Here is a 27,995-nt window from a genome sequence, read left to right on the forward strand (position 1 = left end):
ACTATACCTATATTTTATATACTAATACATGTGTCTATGTTACATTTTATAATATACAATTTTATATACTCTAGGAAAAATAATGTTTGCTAAAATTTATTAACATGAAAAATGCTCATGTCATAATGAGGAGTTGAAAAAAGGATATAAAATTGATTATAAATTATAGTAGATAGATTATGTGAAAGAAAGTTGGAATCGTCACTACAAGACAGAAATCATCTCAACTACTATTTGATGTTGTGCTGAAGAATCCCAGTAAAGAGTTCCTCTAGAAAAACAAATCAGGAAAAACATATTTAAGCTGATATTCTTTTCATGTGATATAATTACGTGCCTAGAACTTTCAAGAAAATCAACTGACAGTGTACCAATATGAGTGACAGTTCAGGAATCTTACCAAAAAATTGTCCTAGACACTGGCTGTAATAACAATAGCTAACAGTTTTTGAGGGCTATTTACCAGGCACTGTACTGAGTGTTTTTTAATGTATTTTAATCTGAGGGAGATTAGTAGTATTATCCTTATTTTAAAGATTAAAAACACCCAAAGGAAGAGACAGGTTAAGAAACTTGTGTAAAGTCAGTTAGTAAGTGACAGAGCCTGATAGAGTTTGTGTACATAACCATTATATTACAGTTACTTAACCGTAAGCCATTAGAAATGTAATAGATCGCAGGATCGTATTCATAAATCAAGAATCATTAAAAACACAAAAATCAAAACTAAAAAGCCCTAGGGATAAATCTATCTAAAGAAAGTCATTATTTTTGAAAATTTAAGACAAGACTAGACTGGAAGTCTAAATACTACATTATATGGATGACAATTCTCCAAAATAACAAAAAACTGCAGAGAGGGGAGGTGGGTGGGTGTAAAACCAAAGAGAGTAAACCTTGCCCTCCAGATTAGTCTCATCCACAGGCCAGAGAATTCCCTGGAGCTAGAACTGCAGGGTGCCCCATTCACACAAAGAACTCAAATCCAAGAACCTGGCTCAGCTATTTTGAGAAAAGGGCGCAAAAAGATCCCAAATAATGGCATGTCAACGAACGAAGCGTTCTGCTTCACCGACACCCAGGAACCAAAGCAAACCTGACAGCCCAAGTAAACCTTCAGTAAGGTGCAGTCAGCGCAACATTTGGCCATGGTTTTCCCGGTAGAGATAGCTACAGGATTACAACTCTCCAGCTATGCAACAACAAAGGAGCTTTACCTGAGTGCCTGAGGGGAGTTGGCAGATCAGATGGCCACTGTAACCTTCCATTCACATCAATGTTGCTGAGCTTAAGTCAGCCTCAGATGTTCTCCAATCCAGCAATCCCTATTTACAGATAAGGAAACTGGGTCTAGAACAGGCTTCTCTTCCAGGTCATAAAATTATTTTAAAACCAGAACCAGAGAGCTACTGTCCTTCTTCCCTATATGTCCTGATGATGAGTTTGAATATACACATGCAAATTACTGCAACCTATTAATATTTCCCAATCTTCAATTACTCACCTTCTACCTTCACGATTTTGCCATATCTATATCATTTCTACTATCATTCACTTTATACTTTCTTTAAATCTACTCATTTCTCACATACATTAACTTAGATTCAGTCCAAGCAACAATAGCCGTAAAATCATGAATGAGATACGCATTTATCCTAACACATAAAAATAAATACATATCTACTGCAATTACAATGTTGGTCTCTGAACCACTCCCCCAAATAATAAATTATCCTTTCCCATATTAGGAAAGATTCCCTGCATGTGTTGCAAGGAATTCTAATCTATATCATGTTAATAGGTGTTACTGATGAAAGGATGCGTGATCATATAAACCTGGGAGATGTTAACTAAAACAAAGTAAGACAGTTTTGAGTTTTTTAAATTGTCAGACATCTCAGGGCCTTTTATAGCAATATGCAATGAGACTTTCTAACAGGAATACAGTACATCTCCAAAACGTATTTGACCATGAAAGCCTTTCTTCCAGGCAGGATCAGTATTGAAAACATTTTCTAAGCTGTACTCATTTTCAAAAAGCTAATTTTTCTTTTTGAGTCTATAAATTATACAAATGGATATTATAAATAGTAATTTACACTGTATCTATTAGCATATTCAGAATATTTTTATAGTGGTAAAAAAGAATAGAATCTTTATCTTTTTTAGGCATTCTTATCTTTGAGTATTTGTGGTATCATGGGGAAAATATTTTTAAACATTTTAATATTAATAAGATTATTAATATTTAATGTATTTAAATAGTGTTATTTGAGTTGAGTGGACAATGTTACATTAGTTTCAGGTGTACAACATAGTGATTCAACTTCTCTATACGTTATGCTATGCTCACCCCAAGTTTAGCTACCATCTGTCACCATATAATGCTATCACAATATCACTGACTATATTCCCCCTGCTGTGCCTTTTATTCCTGTGACTTACCCATTCCATAACAGGAAGCCTGTATCTCCTGCTGCCCTGCGCCCATTTTGCCCATCCCCCACCGCCCTTCCCTATGGCAACCATCAATTTGTTCTCCGTACTTACAGGTCTGATTCTGCTTTTTGTTTGTTTTAAACTAATGCTTTAAAGCCGAAGTATATGAATATTTCTTTCTACTGCATTTTCAAATAAAATTAAGAACCAAACTCAAAGCAAAGAAAATGCTATAATACCCTTTTTCAGTATAATGAAAGTGAGTATTACATTAATACAGAAGAACCCTGATATGTTAAGAAAAAAGCGTTCCTTCATCTAACCATGAACCAATTCACAGGCCATTTTGAATATTCTATCCTTAATAAATACTTATTTTTTCCCAACAACCAAAGGTTCAATATAGTCTTCCTCCACACCTTATAGGGGTTATCAACTTACAGAGTAAATTTTTATTCTATAGAATGTGTTTTGTTCTCTTGTTCAAAAATATTTATTAACTAGAAAGCTGTATTCTTCTGAGGTTCCCCACCAAACACCGGATGTCAGGGAAACATTCAGGAAGATGATTCAGTTCTTGTAAGTGACCATACTTAAGACTGATGCACTGCAACATAATCAGCTTGAATAAGCTCAATTCTCTGGAATTTAAGGTAGGTAGAAACTGAGACTAAAAATGGAGTTTTCTCCTCTCTCTGGTTCTAAAATTAATTGTGCACCGTACTACACTTATAATGAGTAAATAAATAGCATTTCACCCATTTGGTAAAGGAGGTAAACAAGAGTTCAACTTGTATAAATACGATTAAAACTATGTACTCTACTTGATACAAGTGAGAATTGTTAAAATACACCAAGAGTAAAAGATAAAATAGATATAACTAATAAATGTTTGATCCTTTAGGGAAACATTCCCCCAAAGGGCTCTAGTATTTTAGCAAACTTCTATGCATAGGTTTTAAATGATTTAATTTTTCAAATATTCATTTTTGTGTACATTTAAACATCACAATACCAACTGAATAATGTAACGTTAGGTTTTAATGATCGCAATTCATCTTTTTTTCAATCATTTACTCCTTACTTGGGTCCCAAAATTCTATTTATTAGAAGATTTAGCTAGTTGGAGCTGAAAACATTAAGATATAAATGCTGGTTTGACCCAAGAACAAGCTGTTCCTGACTCTTCAATTTGTCTCCTGCTGCTCCCTGACTTGCAAATGTGGGTATTTTGCATAAAGTCATTTATTATACTATGAGACACATTCCAGACATTCTTAAAGCATCTAATAGGTGCTTTGCACATATGCTGCTTTGCAAGACCCTCTATCCTGAGATTTATTTTTCTAGTTACGTATTTAATGATGATGATCTCTCTCCTGCTGTACCCACTTCACATTCTCTTCATACAAAGTTTGCCCTCCAAAGCAAAAAGTCCTGATAAAAGATTTTCATAGCCCTTCCATAACCTCCTAGGCAAAAAGGACCACAAACACATATCATCACAAATTTACAAAAGCACCATCTATTAGGGTCTCTTCAAACCAACTCTGTACACGTCATATGTTAGATCAAGCATGACAAAGGAGTTTCATTTCTTGTGCCATTGCTAGTAAATCAGTGGCGGACCCTTGAAGGAAAGAGTGATGTTATTAGCAATGTTTGCAATGAGTATAGAAAAATAAAAAGGGGTAGATGATGTATTTCTCCTTCCACCACCATCCCTGACTTTATGTTTACTTTCTTGATTATGCCCATTCCCACACCATTTCCCCTAAAAGAGATATGCCAAATGAATGCAGATTTTTCTAGCTGACTTTACACCCTGACAGACCTGCAGATGCAATAATGCCAACTCCCTTGAAGAATTACCATAAACTTATCAAAGATAAATATAAAGGGTTTAATATAAGCCAAGCTATAAACTATAGCACACAGTTTATACTCGATTGATGCTTTTTCATGTCATTGACAGCACTCTCCACCTATAGGCTCAACCTAAGCAGGAAAGTTGATTTTCACTGTGTGTCTGTGAACAAAATAAGCCAGAGCTTCATAAGGAAGTATTCGATCATTTAAATGTCATAGAAACTGTTAACGATCCCCTTGGTAGTTGCAGAAGTTGTTACCTACTCCACATAAAATTGAAAGTTAAAATAAGTGGCTATAAACTCAAATCAGAAACACTGTGCATTTTCTACTTCTTATTTTGCACCTGCTTCCTAGGGGCACAGGGATAGGTGGTGGGTGTCTAGACTGAATATATCATTATTATTCAGAGAAGTTTTGCCTGTATCCTTTATTAAAATGTAGTGGCCTTGTTTCCTTTTGCTTTTTTAAGGGATAGGCTGAGGTGTTTAGGAGTGGGCCCCTGCTCAGTGCTGGGGAAGGAGACTCTGTAATTCTGTGGTCAGTAACTTGCATGCTCTGTCACAGCATTTACGAGCTCTGTGACCCTGAAAAAATTACTCAACTTCTCTCTGCCTCAATATCCTAATTTGTAACAAACGGCAAAAAAAAATTCACCCAAAGCATGATGCACATTGCCTGGTACATGGTAACTACTTAATAAATGTTAGTTATTGATATCGCTGATACAGAAATGGAAAGGGTGAGGAGAAAAAGAAAGAGGGGAGATGTGCGTGGCTTTGCTTCGTAAGTAATTTTACAAGGTGTCTGGAATCCTGTTTGTCTAGACCCAAGGGTTTGTGGACTTAAAGCTCAACAGGTCTGCCATTCTAGAGAAGAGTGGTGGGGACCCATTGTTGCAGAGCAGGGACAGGGTGTGGAAAGGGAAGTTCTCAATAATGAGGCTTAATGTGAATGATAGGAAAGCTTTTATCATTATTATGGATGGAAGGGGGAAATGAGATATTAGCATTTGCCCAAAGTTTAAAATGCCACTACAATTAACACATTAGCTCAGGGATTACAGAGTTGATGCTGGCTCTGTAAGGGAAATGATTCCTTCAGATTTCTAAAAATAAACAAGAGCCCCACAAAGCTCCACACGGCAATGCAGGGGTTACTTGGGCAGAACTGATAAATTCCTGAAACAAGAATTTCGGATAAACACAGCTTTTATAAAGCTACAGATCTCAGGCCCCTTTCTCCAAAAGTGGTGTTTGTGGGAAATCTCTAAAACAGTAGATGCAAGCCTCTAACTCTCTTGTACAGAGCCCATCTTAGAAAAACACAGGGGAAAAAGTCAATGCAAAAACACATTTTTGTCAAAGTCCTAGGAGAGTACACTAATCCTTAAAAAAAATAGCAAAGAGACATTTTTGAAAAATACAAATCACAGTTTAAAATATACTTTTAAATCATTCTTAGGACTTGCCTTTGGCAAAAGCAAAACCATTTGATTTGGGGTTAAAAGCTGAATCATCTGCCATCTAAGCCAAAAGGAGAGACCCCTGGACTTCCTTCGACAACCTAGGATTTATGGACACTTCATAAAATGGGCATTTCTAGCACCACGCCTATAAGAACCCAAAGCAGTCTGTAAACAGGATCTCCAAAATTATGGGAGTCCAGGGAAAATCGTATGTAGCATATGTCTTCCTCCTCAAGAGGAAAATATATTTTATTGTTATTCTTTTGGGAGGATTTTTTTAAAGTGTTCAATTTGGGAAACAAAAGAGGAGCTGCACGCCAGGAAAAGGAAGACAAAACTAAATAATACTTTTTCTTTTTATGGTTTGCTTGGCTGTAAAAAAAAGCAAAAAAACAAAAAAACATTTTAATCAACAGGTAGAATACTCAGGTAATAAGTAACTGCTATCAAAGTTTAAATTAGGGGCGCCTGGCTGGCTCTGTCTGTAGAACATGCAACTCTTGATCTCATGGTTCTGAGTTCGAGTCCCACATTGGGTATAGAGATTACTTAAAAATAAAATCTTTATTATTTTTTTTAAGTTTATTTATTTATTTTGAGAGAGACAGAGACAGCACAAGTAGGGGACGGGCAGAGAGAGAAGGAGAGAGAATCCCAAGCAGGCTCCGCACTGCCAGCACAGTGCCTGACACGGGGCTCAAACCCACGAAACCATGAGATCATGCATGCCCTGAGCCAAAATGGAGTCGGACGCTCAACTGACTCACCCACTCAGGCACCCCAAAAATAAAATTTTCAAATAAAAAAAAGTTAGGGGCACCTGAGTGGTTCAATCAGTTGAGCATCTGACTCTTGATTTTGGCTCCGGTCATGATCCCAGGGTCGTGGGATCAAGCCCCTGGTTGGGCTCTTCAGTGAGCAGGAAGCCTGCTTGGGATTCTCAGTCTCCCTCTCTCTCTGCACCTCCCCCACTCAGACTTTCTTTCTCTCTCAAAAATAAATAAATAAGTAAATTTAAAAGAAAAAAATGATTCTCTCTCCCTCTGCCCCCTCCCCTGCTCTCTCTCTCTAAAATAAAAAAAAAAAAAGTTAAAAACTAAAGTTTAACTTAAATATATATAGTTTAGAGTGAGTTGCATTTTAGACAATGCACTGCCAATATATCTTTTAAAAACACCGCAGCACTGGTGTAATATGATCAGAGATGCAGACAACTCATTAACACAGCAAGACAATTTTGAAAAGTGTATTCTGCTTTTTCAGCTACTAAAATTTCACAATTTTTTTTTTTTACTTCTTAACAGTTGACACCTTATACTAATTCAAGATTCAGAGAAGAAAAAAAATCCATATTTGATACTCAGCCCTCATATTAGACATCCTCAAAATGTACTTGCTTTTCCTTTACTAGATTAGATGAATGAATGTTTCCACCAAAATGCTTTATGTATATTTTATAGCTCTTTTTAACACATAATCTATTATCTTATAGGAAAATACTCTAAATAACTTGGTATCAGAAAATCATACTTAAAATTGCTGTTTACATGAAAAATCAAATCTCATTTCTTGTTAGATCCAGCACTGTAGCTGTTTAAAAAAATAAAAATAAAGGGGCGCCTGGGTGGCTCAGTCGGTTGGGCGGCCGACTTCGGCTCAGGTCATGATCTCGCTGTTTGTGAGTTCGAGCCCCGCGTCGGGCTCCGTGCTGACTGCGCAGAGCCTGGAGCCTGTTTCGGATTCTGTGTCTCCCTCTCTCTCTGACCCTCCCCAGTTCATGCTCTGTCTCTCTCTGTCTCAAAAATAAATAAACGTTAAAAAAAATAAAAATTTAAAAAAATAAAAATAAAAATAAAAAGATTAAGTTTTCCTATAAAATTAGCTGTCCATCTGGTTCATTTACTCTGAAGGAACTGACCTACCTCAGACTTCCATATCTTTAGACCTTCATAAACTACAGCAGAGGTTCAACTTGTAACTTTAGTGTGCTTTGCGATCAATACCCATTATGCTGGAGGTTAAGGAGCATGTCAGGGAAGAGATGAATTTTTGGATTGGATTTCAACAAATGGCAATCTACTTCATCTCTCCCTCTGCTCCCCAACGAAGAGCTTCGAACTTCTGTTGCAGGGGTTCACTAAGTATCACACGTAGCCGAATGACCGATTCTCTCAAGTCGTAAGTTCCTCCTTTCAGTTGGCCTAGACTTTGTCTAATGCCAGAGAGATAGGTGGGTGTGAGAAGAACCTGACATATAGTCCGAATGTCTGTCTTCCTAGAAAAGAGACTCCTGAACTAGTAAGGCCTCCCTCTCTACCACACCTTCAAAGTGGACAACAATAAGTAAATAATCCTCTTTCTTTGCCCTCTTTTTTCTATCCACAATGGAAGAGTGGTGGAAATATGGGGGGGGGGGGTGGAGAGGGGAAAAATTAAAAGGGCAGAAAGCTATCACTTTGAGGGGTAAAACTGCTGGACAAGGAAGTAACCTGAAGTTTCAGTTGGTGGCAACCAGCCTCCACAGCAGTCAATTTATCATCATATGAAGATGTTGGGGACTTAATCACAGTACTAACATGTGTACAAACTCTAGGCACTAGACTCAACATAAAATTCACCCACAGAAAATGATAATAATTGGGAGACCACACATTTGAAATGCACCACTAAAAAGGGAGGGCAATCATTTGACGGCCAAAGCCACAATTGTGGACCTCGCCTCATGCCCACGGTCAGGTAACGTCACATTTTATGATCCACCGAACCACTGGGTGAATGCGTGGAAAGCAAATGCATCCAAGAGCACTGGGTTATTTACACCAGCTAGATGCCTTTTTCACTGTTTTTAGCATCCACATGGCCTGTCATGAAAGACGGAGAGCAAACACAACTTACTCAGGCTTGCTACATGAATGTTAGTGCTTTAGGAATGCTCTAAGGTCTGGCCAGGTTAGGCTCTGCAAAGGGTCCAGACCAGATCTGTTTCATCTTGCTATCTTCCTCCCAAGAATTATCCTCTTTCTTACCCATCCCTTCGATCCAAGGAAGATTCAACTTAGTCAAGGGGAATGTGGTTGATAACCTCCAAGCAGCCTTTGCTTTTGAACAGGTTCCCACCCTCAGGTGTTTACTCAAAAAAAGTTGTCAAATAACTAGCTAAAGCAGAGCAATCAAACTGATCAGTCAGGCAGTTCTTGGACTAGGTCAAACCTTCAAAGACGATTTAACAACAGTTCTAAAGAACTGAACCCAGGTCTTCCAGTGCAGAGAAGTAGGGATTGAGGTGAAAACTGCAAGGGAGGATACAAAACAATGTTTAGAATAAAAACCTTTTCATTGAAATATACTAATAATGACAAGAACTGTCCATATGCTCATGGCAATTCTTCATTTCCTTTTGCAATGTAGATTCCTAGCAGAGTGTGAGGGAAATTGAACTACACCATCCCGGTTTTTCAAACTGAGAAAGTAAAATAATTGTTTCCCTAACCTTCAGATTCTACTTCGAAAAGCTAAACTTAAGTTGTTTTGTTTTAATGTTTATTTTTATTTTTGAGAGAGAAAGAAAGCATGAGTGGGGAGGGGCAGATAGAGACATAAACAGAGTGTCTGAAGCGTGCTCTGTGCTGACAGCAGACAGCCTGATGTGGGACTTGAACCCATGAACCATGAGATCATGACCTGAGCTGACTGAGCCATCCAGGCACCCCTAAACTTAAGCTTTTAGAAACATACACCAAAAGAGGGTACAGGTAAACCTTATTAAAATTTTTTAATCGTATGTCCTGGTTTCTCACTTATGTCAATCTTCCTAAAGCTACTGTGATGATAAATATTTAAAGGACCAGTAAGAAAAGATAGCTCTAGGGGTGCCTGGGTGGCTCAGTTGGTTAAGCATCCAACTTCGACTTGGGTCATGATCCTATGGTTCATGGGTTCAAGGCCTGCGTCGGGCTTTGTGCTGACAGCTCAGAGCCTGGAACCTGCTTCAGATTCTGTCTCCCTCTCTCTGTCCCCCCCCCCCCCCCCCCGCCGAATCTCAAAAATAAGTAAACATTAAAAAAAACTGGGGAGGCGGCTGGGTGGCTCAGTCAGTTAAGCATCTGACTTCGACTCAGGTTATGACCTCATGGTCTGTGAGTTGGAGCCCTGTGAGCCCCGTGTCAGGCTCTGTGCTGCCGGCTCACAGCCTGGAGCCTGCTTCAGATTCTGTGTCTTCCTCTCTCTGCCCCTCCCCAGCTCGCGTTCTGTCTCTCTCTCAAAAATAAAAATAAACATTAAAAAAAATTTTTTAAAAACTCCATTAATAACAAGCCCAGTTCATCAATGACGTGCGAAATCCTGCAACACTCACTAATTACTTCAGCAGTGTGCCTCAACTGTTAACATTTAATATACTCTTCATCCTTAAAAATTTAACAGGCACCCAGCCTGTTTTCCATGTGAGGAACTTCAAATGGAAAGAAAACTGGAAAAACTATTTTTACTAACGTAAAATGAGTCTAAGTGGAACTTCCCACCTCCCCTTGGTGTGTTTACTGATAACCACCTGACAGGGTGACAGTGATGCAATTCAGTTAGGGAAGGATGGGGGTAGAATGTGCTGTTTCCTTTTTCTAGTGCCAACTTGTTTTCAATGCTAACACAACCCTAGAGGTTACTACTCAAAGAAAGCATAGACAACAGACGTGGTTATTATGGTGATAAAGGGAAAACTGAGAAACTGACCAATTGCCATCAGTTATTTTTACAGATTCCTTCTGAATCCCTGATATTCATGAGGAAATAGCATAAACAAGAGAATGTTATACTAATATATCCATATGGAATCTTTAATTATCTTTAATTTATCAGTAATTAGTTAAGTCTGGGATGCTCTGTTTCTCCTATTACTCATTTGTTGCTGTGCCATTTCACAATAACAGGAGAACCGGATCAATTCTTAGGAGGTTTATTCATGAAATCGCATTTTAAGGAATGAATGAATACCTGCTCCTCATATAAAAGAATCGAGTTATTTGCTTAATCTACGATGAGATGCAATATGTTAAAATGCATGTATCCCGCATATGGAAACAGATTTTTCTAGGAATTTAAAAGGCCCACACAATCCTACTTCATGGTTTAAAACAAAAAAATGGTGAAGCAGTTAAAACACCATGGAGTTTTGCAATCGTTTCTTTTTAGTTTTCAGTCCCGATTTTAGGAACCAGAGCACAAAGAAGTTAAATAATGCGTTTGCAAAAAAACTACTTCCACCACAAAGTAAGTCCAACTGCAATTTAAAGAAAAAAGGTAGAGCGACTAGGCCGATCCAAGAGTAAATCACGGAGGTAATGACTGGAGAACTCCTTGACTCCAATAACTTTCAAATCCCCGTCGCACCCTCCATCAGCCCGCCGACCAAAGGATTCGTGGTCAAAGTGTCCAAAGTGAATATAACAGGGCCGAGCCACGAAGCTCAGACTACCGTTCTTCCTGGGAGGAGTAGTTCCCCGGAGGAGTTGAAAGATCTCCGCGGTTACACACCCCTCCCACCCTAACACTCCCACGAGGTACCTGCGGGTCACCTCCTTCCACAGCCGCAAGGCTCCGCCACCAGCGCCGGGAGAGGCTGCGGTCTCTCTCTCTCTCTCTCTTTTTGTTTTTTAGCCTGGGGATGCCCAACGGGGCACAGCCCACAGCCTGGGCACTGCCAACCAACTACCTTCATGGATGGATTGTAATTCCTTTCAAAGGGCAGATTCTTCGTCGTTCCCCCGCCCGCACCCGCCGGCCCAACCACCCGCCCCGTCCGATGCGCGCTCCTGACTTCGAGCCCGGGGCCGCGCGCGCGCACAACGCGAGCCTCGCCACCCTACGTCCCGCGGGGCCACGCGCGCGCGCACACACACACCTCGGCCGCTCCAAGGTGCAGTTCTAGAGCAGTTGACCTCCCTGCCTAGCGCCCAGGTGTTGCGATCCACGTGTGGAAGGTGCGAGAAACAGCCCACTCGGAGCAGGAGGCAACTAGGGAGAGGGGATGCTGGTTTCAGAGTTAGCCCCCTCTGAGTGGCTAAGAGGGTTCCCGGGAGAACACCAGGGCTTCCGAGGCTCCGCGCCGACGGCGGCACTCGGCACACAAGCCTGAGGCGCGCGGCCATGTCCTTGCGACCCCAACCCGGCCGGGGCCGGGAACGCAGGGAGGAGAGGGCCCAGGCTGGGCGCGAGGGCCCGCGCAGCTCGGAACCCCGCCCCCCCAGGCCGGTGCACCGCCTCTCGGCGCAGAGCACTGAGGACACGCCCCGCCCCCTTCCCGTCCGGCCAATGGGCGCCCGGGCCGCGCACTGTGTGTCCCCGCCTCCGCCGGGGAAACTTGGAGCTGGAGAAAAGTTTGTACAGAGGCTGGAAGGGCGAGAGCGGAGCTCGGAACCCTGTAGCCAAGAGGAAGAAGATGAAAGGTCCCAGGTCAGAGCCTCAGGCCGAGTGGACCTCAAGCCGCCCCCAGGGCGCCGGAAGCAGCCTCAGTGGCAGCCGCCAGCCCCGATAGCCGCAGGTGCTGCCCTGGGCTTCCGAGGGGGGGGCGACCTGATTCCGGGAGTGAGGCTCCGCGCCACCTGCGCGCGCGGCCCCCACATCTGACTGCTGTCCGCCCGGGAACGGGACCTGCGGGCTCCGAAAAGTTTGGTCCCGTCTTTGAAGGAACGAGGGAAAAAAGAAGAGGAGGAAAGAAAGAAAGAAATCCAAGATCAGACTTCACTGACCCATCCCGCTACCCTTCTGGTTCTCCCAAGTTTTTTGAAAGCTGGCCATTCCGACCCCAGTTCCGGAAAATTGGCAGCCGCGGAGACCCGGCTCTGAGAAGGCAAAGACTTGGCAGGCTCCACACTGAGCTGGGCGAGACTTAGGGCAGGTTGGAGGCTTATCCTGGACATCTGAGTGTTGACCCTGGGGGCTTACGCGGCTGCCACCGCCGCGGCAACCACAGGTGAGATGAGGCTTTGAGGGCAGCGGGCGGAGAGCGATGGGCGGGCGCTCCTCGAGCGGAGCCCGGGAGGAACGAGCGCGCTTTCCAAATTGCCTTCCGTAACTTGTTTTCGGTGAGGATTTTATTGACTCAGAATCTGTCGGGAATAAGAGCGAACCACTCGCTTTTCCCTTGAGATAGGCCTTGTTCATCTTGGCAGTGGAGTAAGTTGGGCTGGAGGGGGCAGGGAGGAGGAGAGATTGGAAGTATCAACTAGCAAATATTAATGACAGCAGAGTGGGGGGCTGCTGGCAGGAGGTATCCTGAGCCTGACGATTTCGGTAGCCGAAGTTGGTAAATGGCTAGATGCAGGCGGGATCCAGTTGTTGGTCTTGTCTCATCAGCATATTGTTTCTTGGGAGCGGGTCTGACAAGTGGTAATTTCATCTCACCGCGCCTTTGTCTCTCCTACCATCCCCAGGCCCAGCTTCGAAGGCCAAGGTTGTGTACCGCGGGCCACCACCATGTCCACCCCTGGGGTCAATGCGTCCGCCTCCTCTACCCCCGACCGTCCCAACAGCCCGGTGACCATCCCGGCGGTGATGTTCATCTTCGGGGTGGTGGGCAACCTGGTGGCCATTGTGGTGCTGTGCAAGTCGCGCAAGGAGCAGAAGGAGACGACCTTTTATACGTTGGTTTGCGGACTGGCCGTCACCGACCTGCTGGGCACGTTGCTGGTAAGCCCGGTGACCATCGCCACATACATGAAGGGCCAGTGGCCCGGAGGCGAAGCGCTCTGCGAGTACAGCACCTTCATCCTGCTCTTCTTCGGCCTGTCGGGCCTCAGCATCATCTGTGCCATGAGTATCGAGCGCTACCTGGCCATCAACCACGCCTACTTCTACAGCCACTACGTGGACAAGCGGCTGGCGGGCCTCACGCTTGTCGCGGTCTATGCGTCCAACGTGCTCTTCTGCGCGCTGCCCAACATGGGCCTGGGCAGCTCGCGGCTGCAGTACCCGGACACCTGGTGTTTCATCGACTGGACCACCAACGTGACGGCGCACGCCGCCTTCTCCTACATGTACGCGGGCTTCAGCTCCTTCCTCATTCTCGCCACGGTGCTCTGCAACGTGCTCGTGTGCGGCGCGCTGCTCCGCATGCACCGCCAGTTCATGCGCCGCACCTCGCTGGGCACCGAGCAGCACCACGCGGCGGGTCCCTTGGCCGTGCCCTGGGCCCCCTGCCGGGGCAACCCGGCCGCCGCCTCCCCCGCCCTGCCGCGCCTCAGCGACTTTCGCCGCCGCCGGAGTTTCCGCCGCATCGCGGGTGCCGAGATCCAGATGGTCATCTTACTCATCGCCACCTCCCTGGTGGTGCTCATCTGCTCCATCCCTCTCGTGGTGAGTGGCCGGGAACGGGGCCCTTCTGGGCCCTTTCCTCGCATGCACCTCCCTCCTCCGTCTAACGCTTCCTCCTTGCCCTCTCCTGCCTCGGCAGTGAACTTGTCCTCCAGCTCCAGCCTGGAATCTTGACCCTCGGCTACTCAGACCAGGCCCAACCTCCTCTTCGGCCGCATCCCTCATGAGATGTAGTAGGTGATTTTCTCCTACATCCCCGAGTTGCTTTCTCCGAAAGCCTGGTTTCCTTTCTCTCCCGGGACAGCCCCTACCCCTTGCTGCCTGACATTGGCCTTGAGCCTTCCGGGAACACCTGCCACTCCTTCAGATGGGGAGGGGAAACCGCTGTAGGGTGACTTAGCCCGTCCTCCACAGTGAACCGCAGAAGCCCGAAACTTCGGGGGTGGTGATTTCTTTGTTCTCCCCGATTCCTTAGGGGCAGCGCGGGTTTGGTGCTTTGATTTTTGTACGGATTTGTTTTTTGCTTTTGTTTTGGGTTTTGGTTTTGGTTTTTTTGCTTGCTTGTTTTGGTAGATTATGTAGAAGTTTAGAGCTAGAGAGACTGGATGTCTTTTGGTCTAATCTAATCACCCTCACTTTACATAGGGCTTGACTTGCTTAAAATAATCGAGCAGAACCACACTGTCAGGCGAGATTCCCTGCTCCTTCCCAGGCTGTGCCCTGGGAGAATATCTCGTTGCGCATGTGGGTCACCATTCCTACCCAGGCATGGCCTAGCGTCAGGTTCCTTCATTCTTTCTTGGAACCAGGAAAGCCAGGTTTCTCAGGGGGGCCTATTAAGTTCAGACTGATGTACATGGATGACTGAATTTGAATTCTCAACAACCCTGAGAGGTACAATGTCATTCTAAAGAAAGGAAGCTTTAGAGATGGTCATCTAATTATTGCCAAGCCCAAACCCTGCAGCTTGTGATGAACCTCAGACCCACCTGACTCCAAACCCTGTTCATATAATATTACATCACGTCTCACTCCTAGAACATTTCTAATTTTGGCCTTCGTACAGTGTGTGCATTTGAGTTTTGGCACACTTCACTTTCAGGACACCGCCTTCTTAAAAATGCCTTTGGATTAACTTTGTTATAAGCAGAAAGGTGGAAAACGTACCTAGTTCTCTACTTTGCCTGTCATTAAAACGGAGTGCACCAGAAACTGCTGGGTTCACACGCATAATACTTTATCTAGAGTTTCTACTGAAAGCAACAGGTTCTGAATTCTTTTGTCTCTCAAAACACTGCATTTCTGGAAATTCTAAACTACCAACTCAAAAAGAAATGACTTCTCTGTCTTATGCTGATTGGGAGCAAGAGAAAATAAATGTAATGAGCCATTATTCCTTTCTCTTATTAATACTGTCCAGGGATATTTAATATAAAAATATTATATCTCTGATAAAAATGAGTGTAAATGGAAGGAACTTAGATGTGGCTGAGAGCCAGCTTACAGTAGCTTCTTGACAATTTGTATAAACAGAAATAAATGTAATTGGCCAGAAGGGCCTTTAAACCATTCCAGGACCCAATATAACTTACCAAGTTAAGTCACACTTGAGCCACATAAATATATTTTACTGTCTGTAATGGCAACTCAATACAGTGAGATTTGGAAGAAACAAATCTGCTCCAGCTGGGACTCCCTTCTTTAGCTTCTGCCTTATGTTTTACAGAACAGTAAATGACAAAGTGAGTGATTGTTATGTACAGAACATCCACTTTAAGGAGCTGAGGAATTAGAGCTAGAAGTTTAGCAACGTGCACATACTTTTAAAATATGAAGGTAAGGATATGAGCTGTTGATGACTGCATAGTCACAGATGAATTGTTTTCTTGGAGCATCTAGAGATGCATTAAAAACTTCATTCATTTCATGGGCAGAAGTGGTGGACCCGACCCCTATGGTACAGGGCCATTTAGCACAAAATGTTTGAAGTTATTTGAGAAGCTAGAGGCAAGAAATTATAGGAGCTATATTTGTAGTTTGCAAAAGAGCTACATTTTAACTAACTACTATCCACTCTATTATATAAAGTCAGGAACGTGCAGTAGATACTAAGTAATTTTACTCTGAAAATTGGAACTGGCTCAACTAAGAAGTAATCACATAGTGATGTACTCACATGCCTTTGAGTAATAAAGAATAACAGTAATAAAGAGTAACAGTAGCTTCAGTTTTTAGCCTTTAGTTCTGGCTACTAACCTCTTAACTTCAGATTCAGTTTAATTGTAAATTAATGATAAGCAATGAGGTCATTACACTACTCACCCACACACAGTTTGGCTGTTACTGAAAGAGTTAAAAGGGGAATTTACCCATAACTGTCGTCTTCCTTGGCTTCCTTTCGCAACTTTCATGTATTTTCATGTTTCTCATATTGAGATTGTAATTTAAGTTTAAAGCTTCTGAACTCTGACATTTGAAGCAGTCGGACCTGTCTTCAGTTCCAAGGAAACTAATGAAGCACCTTTTTTTACTTACATCAAATCAAGTTGGTGGCTAATCCTACTTGAGGAAAATCAAATCCTTCAAAACACTTAAAATGCTTTGGAAAGGCTAATAGAGCAAATATAGTTTACTTGGAATTTCAAAAAGCTTGACATAGTATATGAGGTTAACAGTCACTTGAAAGGCAAGTTTTGTCTCTTGGACACTAGGGAAGAAAAAAACTACAGTGTCTCTTAGAGGGCAGTTGATATTGAGTTTTATAGAAAAAGTGAATTTTAATTTGTTTTCCAAAACATATGTCTCACAAAGAGAGCTTGGAATGGAAATTGAGAAAGCTTAGGGAATTAATCGTGGATATAAGAAACTGGGCTAGACTTGAGAAACTTTCTCAAATGAGTCATAATCAACAAATAGAGAAGGTGTAAGTACATTTGACAAGGAACATTACATGACAAGATTTGGTGGTTCCTGTCATTTTGTCTATTCTATTTAAAACCAGTCTCTTTTTTTTTCTTAAACCCAGAAAAAGCTGAAGAAATGAAAGAGTCTATGCTTAAATAAAAGGGACTGAATTCTTCAGAAACATGCAAGCAAGACAGGTTTCTAAGGTCCCATGTTACATGCTATAGCTGTATTAACATCTGGTGCCCAATTTTTGCAGTTACTAATGTTAAGATAACAATTAAAATCAAATCTTTTGCCGCAGGACTAAACAGCTGGACTGTAAGATTTTTGGAAAGGCATTTTCCCCCATGCATAGGCAAGCCGAGGCATATTAATAGCTTACTTGTCTCTTTCATTTTCTTTCTTCTTACTCTGAAGTAACAAGTATTCATCTCTGTTAGGGGTAGAATGGCCAATTTGATTCATCTTCTGCCTTGGACAGGTAAAACAGATGGTTAGGAAAATAGCTTCCTGTGAGTGTTTATTTGACTGTTTACCAATAAACCAGTTGTCTTGATCAAGGAAGATTTATTATAGCAGAGGAAGCTGTAAATAGTTACACTTTTGTTTACTGTAGGCAAACTGAAGTAGAGTCACAGAACAACTGATGGGATTTCAGATGAGTACAAATCACATTTAAAGGTGTAAGAGTAATGCCATAAATTTGAGTGCCATTATAGCAGAACCTGAAGGATTTAATTAGTTTTTCAAATAAATTTGGCTAAGTTAAAAATGGCAGTTCCTGGGGTGCCTGGGTGACTCAGTCTGTTAAGCCTTGGACTCTTGATTTCTGCCCAGATCATGAACCCAGGGACGTGGGATCAATCCCTGCTTGGGGGCTCCATGCTGAGCATGGACTCGCTCTGCCCCTCCTCTGCGTGAGTGTTCTCTCCTCTCTCTCTCTCTCTCTCTCTCTCTCTCTCTCTCTCTCTCTCTTTCTCTCTCTAAAAAAATTAGCAGTTCCTGAAAGCAGTGTTTTAGTCATAACCATGGAATTGGTAGAAACTTGAAGACTGCAGAGTAGCACATAAAAGGGATTCCCACGTACAGCATCTCATCTGAGTCTTGAAAGCTCTAGGAAGAACCCAGGGCTGGCCAGTATTTTCATTCTGCTCCTCAGTTTTCTCACCTGCAGTTGAGGAATTTATATCCTTCTGCAACTTGCTGGGGGGAGTCCCAGTGTAACAGACTGTCACCATGCTTGGCTGACCTGTCAAGCCTTGGTTTTATGGAACATCTACTAACAAGATTTTTTTCTCCCCAGAGATGAAGTGATTCTTGTAATCTCCTATTAGAATATTGAAAATTAGAGTTAAAAAAAAAAACCTTTAGAAATAAATGTTCAATGTAGAGACTGACCTGTAGTGATTAAATAATTTGCCTGTAGTAAATGGTGACCCAGAAGGAGGGAGAACTCTCTTACATCACCACACTCAAGAACTCTTTCCACTATCCTTTACTTAAAGATTTTTTTTTTGTCACTAAAAAAAAAGTGGTAAAAATTTCTAGCAACAGCTGTGTCAATTTTGGATTCTTCACAGGGCAGTTAGATAACCGAGCACACACAGATAATTCCTTCCATGTTCTTGGAACAGAACACATAGCACACACAAATTCAGCTGTAGGACCGTGTCGTTTATTGGAAAACATTTGTACTTTGACAGTCAATTACTAAATCGGTCTTATCAAAATTTCAACATTCTTTTTCAATTAGACATTCCCTGCCAACAGGTTTTTCTCACATAGGAAGTAAATGTCTTTTGACACCAAAGCTACCTCTGAGCTGTGGTTTTGGAATTATTCACACATTCCACAGTAGCCGAAATACCATGTATGGGTTACCAAAAAAGCAAGGGCAGCAGATATTTATGTTACGTGCTAGGCATTGAATGAAGCACTCTCATAATTTGTACATTAATTAGAAGGAGCAGAGCCAGGATTTGAAGAGAGGTTTGTTTCATTCCAAAGCTTGTGCATGGACCTCTACAACATACAGCCTCCCTTACAGCTCTCCTGTCATCACACCTTTTGAATTTATCATATTATCTCCAAGTTCTGTTCCAATGCTCCCGAATCCTAATTTGTAGTCATCCTCTCAAGAAGCTTAGAATATTGTAACATATGCCAATATTCTAAGCTCCTTGATTCACTTTTAAAATTGCAAGAGAGTATATATGTTGTTTGCGTTGAATGAACTTTTTAAGCTGTCTTTTTCCCCTGACACAGAGATTCTGTTTTATCAGCAGCACACTCTTCCAACACTGAAAACTGCCTGAACATGTGTATTTCTGAAGCATATTAAGGACAGGAATTCCAGAAAAGTGCTTTCACCGCCCACCCCATGACATTGGAGTACTGCTATGGATATTCCCATATTCATCTGGACTTTCCCCTGCTATGGGGAGAGCAAACCAAGTAGCCTTTAAAGTGAGGCAGAGACAGGGGCGCCTGGGCGGCTCAGTCGGTTAAGCGTCCCACTTTGGCTCAGGTCATGATCTCATGGTTTGCGAGCTCGAGCCCCATGTGGGGTTTTGTGCAGACAGCTCAGAGATTGGAGCCTGCTTCAGATTCTGTGTCTCCCCCTCTCTCTGTCCCTCCCATGCTCATGCTCTGTCTCTCAACAATAAATAAATGTTAAAAAAAATTTTTTTAAGTGAGGCAGAGATCGCTAAACTTTTTCAAACATTACAGAGTACATGGAGATTTTGTTCATTTTGTCTTTTTCTCTGCCCCAGGGCAGTCTCCAATGCGAACATGCTATGAAGGAAAACTAATGTGTCTTCATTTTTTTTTTAATAATTTGAGAATGTTTTTATCTGAAGTTTTAAATGTTGCTTTTCATTCTCCTCTTTATTGCTACCTTGTGAGCTCCCCTTTGCTGAAATGACATTAAATAACCAGGCTTAGTGGCTTGTATTAATTGTAAGCCTGTCCCCCCTCCATGGAACTCTAAAATAGGGCTTCCTTCATTCCCTTGGATGCTAGTCAAAATCACTCAAAACTGTGGAGGAAGTGAGACACGGAGTGATGTGATCTTTCCTTGCTTCTCATCACCTTTGATTATGAAATCTCATTAATTATTTTTACAACACTCTAGCTTTTCTGAAAGGTCACAAAAATTTTAAAATAAAATGCTAAGTCCTAATACATTCCAGTAAATAGATACAAATTTCATTCCTTTTATATCCATTTCAACTGTTCAAAAATGTTCCTCCTTTCAGTACTAACCGTGTTTCCTTTGAGGTGGGAGAGGCAACCAGCAACAAGAGATTTCAATGTTAAAAATCTCAAAAATGCAAAGTCCAGACTTTACCAAGATTCTGTTCTGAAAGAGGGTCTTAGAGATGGCTAAGCAAACCGCTTCTTAGGGAGAACCTGTGGACCAAAAACTTCCAGGTGGAGCAACACCGCCACCTAGAGGCTATAAGTCTCCAGTCCTCACAGACCCTGTCTCAGTTTTATTTTGTTTTTTTTTTCTAAAGACTATGTACAGGGAAGGCCTGATACTAACACATTTTAGTCCAATGTTTCTTTTACTCTTGGGAACATAGTATGCGATGTGAGTAAAATACAGACCTCATACGCTTTACCAATGATTCCATTGTCAGGAAATAATTCTTAAGCAGAAAGCCAGCCAACCTGGTAGAACAGAAAAAGGGACATGGAAGTCACCAGAAGACCTGGGGCCCACACCAGAATGAGCCACCAACAAGGTGGCTTGATAAGTTCCTCAAAACCTTCAGGTCTCAGTAACATTTCATCTGAGAAAAGGCCCGTAGACCTGAGGGCATCTCTCAGTGCCCAAATACAGCTATGGCAAGAAGAAACCAAAGTGCTTTGTGTCACTAGTTTTTAGAAAATGGAAAATCAATCATGCTTTGTCTTGATAATATCATTTATCCAAGCACAGTTTCTAAAGGTATTTTAAGTCATCATATACTTCTGTTTATTCTAGTTCAGTTTTTATTTAGCTGTCTGCCAGAGATCAAGGTATTAATTTCATGCTAGTTAGAGCCATTTGACCATTTTATTTTATTCTGTGAGATTTACAGGACAATAACCTGATTCAAAACATTTAGGGCCAGATGTGTTTTAGAATTCAGAATTTCTTGGCTTTTAGAATTTTAGTAATAGGTAATATTACATATTAACCATATGTAATATTCCCATCAAAATTGGGACAATACCTCCAAAGCAAAACCCAGGAATACTTATACTAAGTAGAATAACCGAACTATAAATAGCCTCACAGTCTAGTTCGGTTCCAGTTTTACTGCCGAAATAACTTTAGGTCAGGTTTTGCAATCAAAAACAAAACAAAACAAATGAATAACAACAAAGGAACAGCAACTGAAAACCAATAGTTTCTTAACAAGGGACTATAGACCTGTATAGATCACAGTCTGAATTCCAGCTAAGGAAGAAATAGAAATACAGCTACATCTCACTAATCTAGGCTCATCTAGAGATAAGTTTCTCATGAATTGAGTTTTACAGATTAATGCACTTATCTCCTTAAACATTTTAAACTTATTTTATCCAAATTGTTATAAATCTTTCTAAACTATCCCTTCTTTCATGGTGATTCATAGACCATGAATATTAATTATTATACTGTATAATAAAGTAGCAGTATCCTCGAGTCTTGTTAAAGTTCGATATTTGCCCCTAAATGGCTCCAGCTCTGCTTTTGTGGGTTCTTTCTCCTTTTTATGGTTTTTGTGCATCCTCCTTGGCTGAGACTTGCCTCTTACTTCTCCCTTGTGAAAATAATTACTAAAGGCAAGTAATAATTATTAAGTAATTACTAAAGATAGAGATCATGTACCTTTTTTTAAGTTTATTTATTTATTTTGAGAGAGCAGGAGCACAAGCAGGGGAGGGGCAGAGAGAGAGAATCCCAAGCAGGCTCCATGCTGTCATTGCAGAGCCTGATGCAGAGTTCCAACTCATGAACCATAAGATCTTGACCTGAGCTGAAACCAAGAGTTGACGATTAACCGACTGAACCACCCAGGCACCCCAAGACAGAGATCACTTTTAAAGCCCCTTTTTCTATGAGGTGAGCTTTTTACATACAAGATCCTATTGGAGGGGTGTCTGAGTGGCTCAGTCCGTTGAGCATCCAACTCTTGATTTCGGCTCAGGTCATGGTCTCACTGTCCTGAGACTCAGCCCCAAGTTGGGCTCTGTGCTGGGTATGGAGCCTGCTTAAGATTCTCTCTCTTCATCTCCCTCTGCCCCTGCCCTCTTCTGTCTCTCAAAAAGAAAAAACAAAAACAAAAACAAAAACAAAATCACACCTCCTAGTGGAATTAGAAGATTTAGATAATAATAACAGTAATACTCCAAGAATAAATATAAGAGTGTACATTTAGCAAGTGCTTTCTCCTCTAAGGAATAAAATACAGTCTTCCTTAGGTTTGCATAAATTCATACTCTCTTCATTGAATCATTTGAAATTCCCAGAAGTCACTTACAATGACTTTACACAGAGAATGACCTCTATTTGAAATGTTATGTCCTTCCTTCTAAATTTAGCAAATTCCCACTCACCCATCAAAAACTCCCTGCAAGATTCCTCTTCTGCAGGAGGCATCCACTGATGCCCTCCCCTCCAGATCTGGATTAGTTGTGCCCCCATATATACCTCTCCCATTTAATTTAATCACCCTGCAGTCAGAGTTGATCTTCCTTCCTATGTTCTGTGCTGCAGGTTACTCTCTGCCTTCAAGAAGTTTGTGGTATTCAGTGGTGCCTGGGTGGCTCAGTCAGTTAAGCCTCCGACTTCAGCTCAGGTCATGATCTTGTGGTTTGTGGGTTCGAGCCCCACATCGTGATCTGTGCTGACAGCTCAGAGCTTGGAGCCTGCTTCCGATTCTGTCCCTGTCTCTCTCTCTCAAAAATAAAATAAAAACATTTTAAAAAATTCGTGGTATTCTAAATGCAGCTTTTTGTGGCCAGACTTATCACAATGCCTAATACACAGTAAGTACTTACTATTAAATGATTAAATGCATGAAAAAATGAAAGTAATTATAGGAAGAGCAAAATTTTTGAACCGCCAAAAATAAGACCCCAAAATAGCAAACAGGTTGTTAGGGTCTCCTTCTGTTTACTTCATTTATGCCTGCCCATCCCATGGTGGGCTGGCAGATGTGCCCTTTGCCTCAAATAACTCAAAGAGCAGTAGAATGAATTGTCTTCCCCACTGGTCTGTGCAGAGTGTGCTTTCAGCACTTGGCTTCTTTACTGGCTCTAATGCTCTATAGACACAAAGGAGGGATTGATTCTGACTGGAGTTTCAGGATGGATTCACCAAGTGGCAGTCATTGAGCCAAACTACAGTTTGCAAGCAGCAGGGGGCCACTGAATGTTTAGGGATTGAGCAGCACAATCAGATCTACTTTCTAGAAGCAATCCTCTCGTGGCAGTTTGGAGGCTGGATTGGAGAGGACAGAAACTACAGGTGGGAAAGCTACTTTGGTGGCTGATGCAATAATCCAGGTAAGGAATGCAGTGAAAGGGCAAAGATTGGAAGAGGTTTTTGAGGGAAGAGTCGTTAACACTAGATGATTCTTATAACTGGGGAACAGACTCTATAGAAAAAATAGAGGGGCGCCTGGGTGGCGCAGTCGGTTAAGCGTCCGACTTCAGCCAGGTCACGATCTCGCGGTCCGTGAGTTCGAGCCCCGCGTCAGGCTCTGGGCTGATGGCTGGGAGCCTGGAGCCTGTTTCCGATTCTGTGTCTCCCTCTCTCTCTGCCCCTCCCCCGTTCATGCTCTGTCTCTCTCTGTCCCAAAAATAAATAAAAAACGTTGAAAAAAAAAAAAGAAAAAATAGAAACTATTCACCGGTCATTCTGGATGACAGGAGATTCAGACATTGGTTTAAAAGTTTCCAGTGTATTCTTACTGGACTCTATAATTAAAGGGATCTCTGGGCTTTTCTGTGATGATTGGTTAGTTGACTTAAAAAATGAGTTTCAGGGGTGCCTGGGTGGCGCAGTCGGTTAAGCGTCCGACTTCAGCCAGGTCACGATCTCGCGGTCCGTGGGTTCGGGCCCCGCGTCGGGCTCTGGGCTGATGGCTCGGAGCCTGGAGCCTGTTTCCGATTCTGTGTCTCCCTCTCTCTCTGCCCCTCCCCCGTTCATGCTCTGTCTCTCTCTGTCCCAAAAATAAATAAAAAACGTTGAAAAAAAAAATTTTTTTTTAATGAATTTCATTTAAATATATAAAAAAAAGCAACTGGAATAAGGGAAATCAGTGGCTATCTGGAGGGAAAAAGATACATCATTAGAATCACAAAAACTTAAAAGCACTCACAAAAATGAATAAAATGTTTCCCAAAGAAACTTCATGCTTCTGTCTGTTGCCTATGCATACATTGCATTTTTGTATACCATCTTTGATCTAAGTAAGATATTCATAGGATAGTTACAAAAATTTTAAAGTTACACTAACTCAAAACAAACGTAATTGCACAATCGCTGGTTTTCCTGAGGCTTATCATGTAAGTTGCTCTTTCTTGGCAGTTATTAACAGAAAATAAGGCAGCTAGCTAATGTTACTAGGTTAGACATTGCGGGTAAATATTTCCCTAGTTGATTAATGGTAAAATCTAAATGTGGGCGTCTCGTTTATGCAGGTACGGGTGTTCATCAACCAGTTATATCAGCCACGTTTGGTGCCAGAAATCAGCAAAAACCCAGATTTGCAGGCCATCCGAATTGCTGCTGTGAACCCCATCCTGGACCCCTGGATATATATCCTTCTGCGGAAGACCGTGCTCAGCAAAGCAATCGAGAAGATTAAATGCCTCTTCTGCCGCATCGGCGGGTCCCGCAGAGACCGTTCCGGACAGCACTGCTCAGACAGCAGAAGGACATCTTCCGCCATGTCTGCTCACTCTCGCTCCTTCCTCTCGCGAGAGCTGAAGGAGATCAGCAGCACATCTCAGACCCTCCTTTACATGCCGGACCTCGGTGAAAATGGTCTCGGTCTCGGAGGCAGGAATCTGCTTCCGGGTGTACCCGGCATGGGCCTGGCCCAAACAGACACCACCTCACTGAGGACTTTGCGAATATCGGAGACTTCGGACTCCTCCCAGGGGCAGGATTCAGAGAGTGTTTTACTGGTGGACGAGGTCAGTGGGAGTAGCAGGTCTGGCCCTGCCCCAAAGGGGAACTCTCTGCAAGTCACATTTCCCAATGAAACGCTGAACTTATCAGAAAAATGTATATAGTAGCTACAGAAAGAAACACAGCACTAGTTCTGGAAGAACATAAAAATCCTGTGCAATAGACACATAAATGAAGTGTTTAGCTGTGCTCAGAAGGGCTGTTCGGGCCCTTCAACTCACATTAAAGAACATTTGGGCTTTTTAGCACTTTTCAAGCAATCAAGGTGATTCCTACAGGACCCGATGTCTGAAGCACATTGGTTGTCACTTCACTAGGACACAGGATTTCTATCACCACTTGATGGCTGGCAAGATCTACCCTCAGTTTTTCTACTTGATAGGAGGATGGCATAAGTTTTGCTATTTTCATAACACCCAGAGCTTTATACCCGGCGTACAGCAGAAGGCCAGGTACAGAAGGGCTCTATTCCAATAAACTATGAGGACTATCTTATGACTTAAGTGTTTCACTAAAGCATGAAATGTGAATTTTATTGTTGTAAATATGATTTAAGGTATTTAAAGTATTTTCTTCTCTGTGAGAAGGTTTATTGTTAATACAAGGTATAATGAAATTATGGTAATTCCTCTCTTCCCAGTATAACCAGCTCAAGTTGCAGAAGTTATGTATTTTTTTTTCATAAACAAGTTCAGGCCAAGGTGTTGAAAATCACAGTGAGACTCAGAGCTATTTAAAAAAGATACAAATTTTTAAAAGAAAGCGTTTAGGATTATAAAAGGAGTCAAGCAAAATGCTATTTTAAGACATGAATATTAGCCCAAAATGTTAAAGTTTTTTCCAAGCTAATACATGGTGAAAATTTTTAGTGATGCTACATGTATTTATCCAGAAAATGGTGATTTCAGGAGAGGCTAACCTGCTGGTAAATATTTTCTATTTTTGTCCCCTCTGATACTTTTTAAAATATAAAATTTTTAAAGTCTCACTAAATAACCCATAATTGAAGTGTATAATATAAAAGAAGTCCAAGCAACTTGTTTCCCTCTTAAAGTGTTCATAGTTTTACTTTCCTAAGGAATGATCTAGAATATCCTTTAAAATTTAAGAGGAAGGCAGATTGTACCATGAAGGCCTTTATTTTGAGATGTGGAAGGATCACAGATTTTGTGAGTTCAACAACATAAGGGGTACAGAAGTTGGACACATGAGGGTGCCCTTCTAGTGGTTTTGTGAATTACCCAGTGATGCTGTACACATTTGAAGGACCTTTCTCAAGGAAATACTAAGCATGTTTTGTTGCTTAAAAGTGTTTTTGTGAATCGCTTGGTTATAACTAAATTCTGAGCCTGATAGTGATGTGGTTTTGAGAAGCGGTTGTACCAACTGAAATTATTTTGGAGATTATAATAAATAAATACACTCAGTCTGAGTTCCATATCATCAGTTTTGGAAAACTTGTGTGATTATTGTTTGTTTGTTTCGGGTGATCGTCTATGTCCTTTTAAATTGGAATAAATTGTTTTATTTTGAAGTAATGTCAAATTTAGAAAAAAAGTTGCAACAGTGCAAAGCCTTGGATCCACTTACTGGAGAATGATCCTTAGAAACTAAGATCTGGGTGTAAGGTGTACTCAAAGTCACATTTGTCTATGGAGAGTTTGTGGTGGAGAGTGTGGCAGAGACAGTCTTATGCCTAACTTGCTGCATGTGAAGAACCCACATATTTATTACAAAAAAATTAACATAAGCTTATGGCCCTTCCTACTTGTAAATTCTCTGAATCAGGGCTTCTCAAACTTTATCATGCATCAGAACATCTGGAGAGCTCATGAGAATGGTTTCTGATTTAGTAGGTCTGGGGTGTGTATACATTTCTGAAAGAAAACTCCCCGGTGATTCTCGTGGTGCCCTTGGAGTAGAAGTAATACCCAGGAGTGTGGTTGTGATTTGCTATTTGCAAATTAAAAAAATATTTTTGGGTGATGTCAGAAAAATAGGACTGTCATCTTCACAGACCTGAAGGCACAGTGATTCTCAGCTGAGGTCAGAATAGCTTAGAAAAGGAGGATCTGGTTCAAGCCTGAGATGTTCTATTTCACCATGCTAACCACAACTAAGAAAACAATGATTTCAGAAATATTTTACCTGTGAAAGAGGCTTTCATTTTTCTCCCATGTATGTGGACAATGAGACAACCCCCAGATTTGTATACAAATGAAATATATTTATTACTATATATATATATATATATATATATATATATATGTTTATATATCACCTGTGTTTAGGGAAGAAAAACAAAAGCCTCATTCACAAGTTAGCATTACTAATAATATTTAGAGCATAATCTCACTCATTCTTCACTTCAGGTTCACCACCCAGAATACTGATTCTAGCTTATTCTTTTTTAATTCAAATACAATTCACAGATTATGAAGCTTGCCCCATATTTTATTATGTTCACACAATGCAACCATCACTGCTGATTCCAGAACATATATATTATCCCAAAAAGAAACCCATCTACAGTTACTCCCCATTTGCCTCTTTCCTTAGCTTTCCTGGCTGTATTTCCACGGATTCTCCGATTCTGGACATAAATGGAATCATACAATATATGGCCTTTACTATCAGGCTTTTTTCACTTAGCGTAATATTTTCAAGGTCCATCCATGTTGTAGCATGAATCAGTACTTCATTTCCTTTTTCTGGCTGAATAATATTTCTGTATTACTGATAGCAGCATCTGTATACAAGGTTTTATGTGAACATGTTTTCAATTCTCTATATACCTGGGAATAACATTGCTGGGTCATATGTTAA

The 27,995-nt window shown here is 41.6% G+C and overlaps 1 protein-coding gene and 1 pseudogene across 1 annotated transcript; one reads left to right on the plus strand and one right to left on the minus strand.

Moving 5' to 3' along the window:
• Positions 1–11,799, minus strand: part of LOC131505115 (52 kDa repressor of the inhibitor of the protein kinase-like) — a 94,611-nt pseudogene extending 82,812 nt beyond the window's left edge.
• An 807-nt stretch (positions 11,800–12,606) lies between these two features.
• Positions 12,607–26,612, plus strand: PTGER4 (prostaglandin E receptor 4). Its single transcript, XM_058718250.1, has 3 exons — positions 12,607–12,743; positions 13,204–14,125; positions 24,677–26,612. The coding sequence occupies exons 2-3, from the start codon at positions 13,247–13,249 to the stop codon at positions 25,271–25,273; spliced, it is 1,476 nt and encodes a 491-aa protein (XP_058574233.1). The 5' UTR covers positions 12,607–12,743; positions 13,204–13,246; the 3' UTR covers positions 25,274–26,612.
• The last annotated feature ends 1,383 nt before the right edge of the window (positions 26,613–27,995 follow it).

Source organism: Neofelis nebulosa, chromosome 1, assembly GCF_028018385.1.
Source record: "Neofelis nebulosa isolate mNeoNeb1 chromosome 1, mNeoNeb1.pri, whole genome shotgun sequence".
Classification (NCBI taxonomy): domain Eukaryota; kingdom Metazoa; phylum Chordata; class Mammalia; order Carnivora; family Felidae; genus Neofelis; species Neofelis nebulosa.

Excerpts from the sequence above, each read along its gene's own strand:
- PTGER4 (XM_058718250.1), top strand. The coding sequence starts at position 13,247 with ATGTCCACCCCTGGGGTCAATGCGTCCGCCTCCTCTACCCCCGACCGT. Across the intron at positions 14,126-24,676 it reads TCTGCTCCATCCCTCTCGTG|GTACGGGTGTTCATCAACCA; the intron begins GTGAGTGGCCGG and ends TCGTTTATGCAG.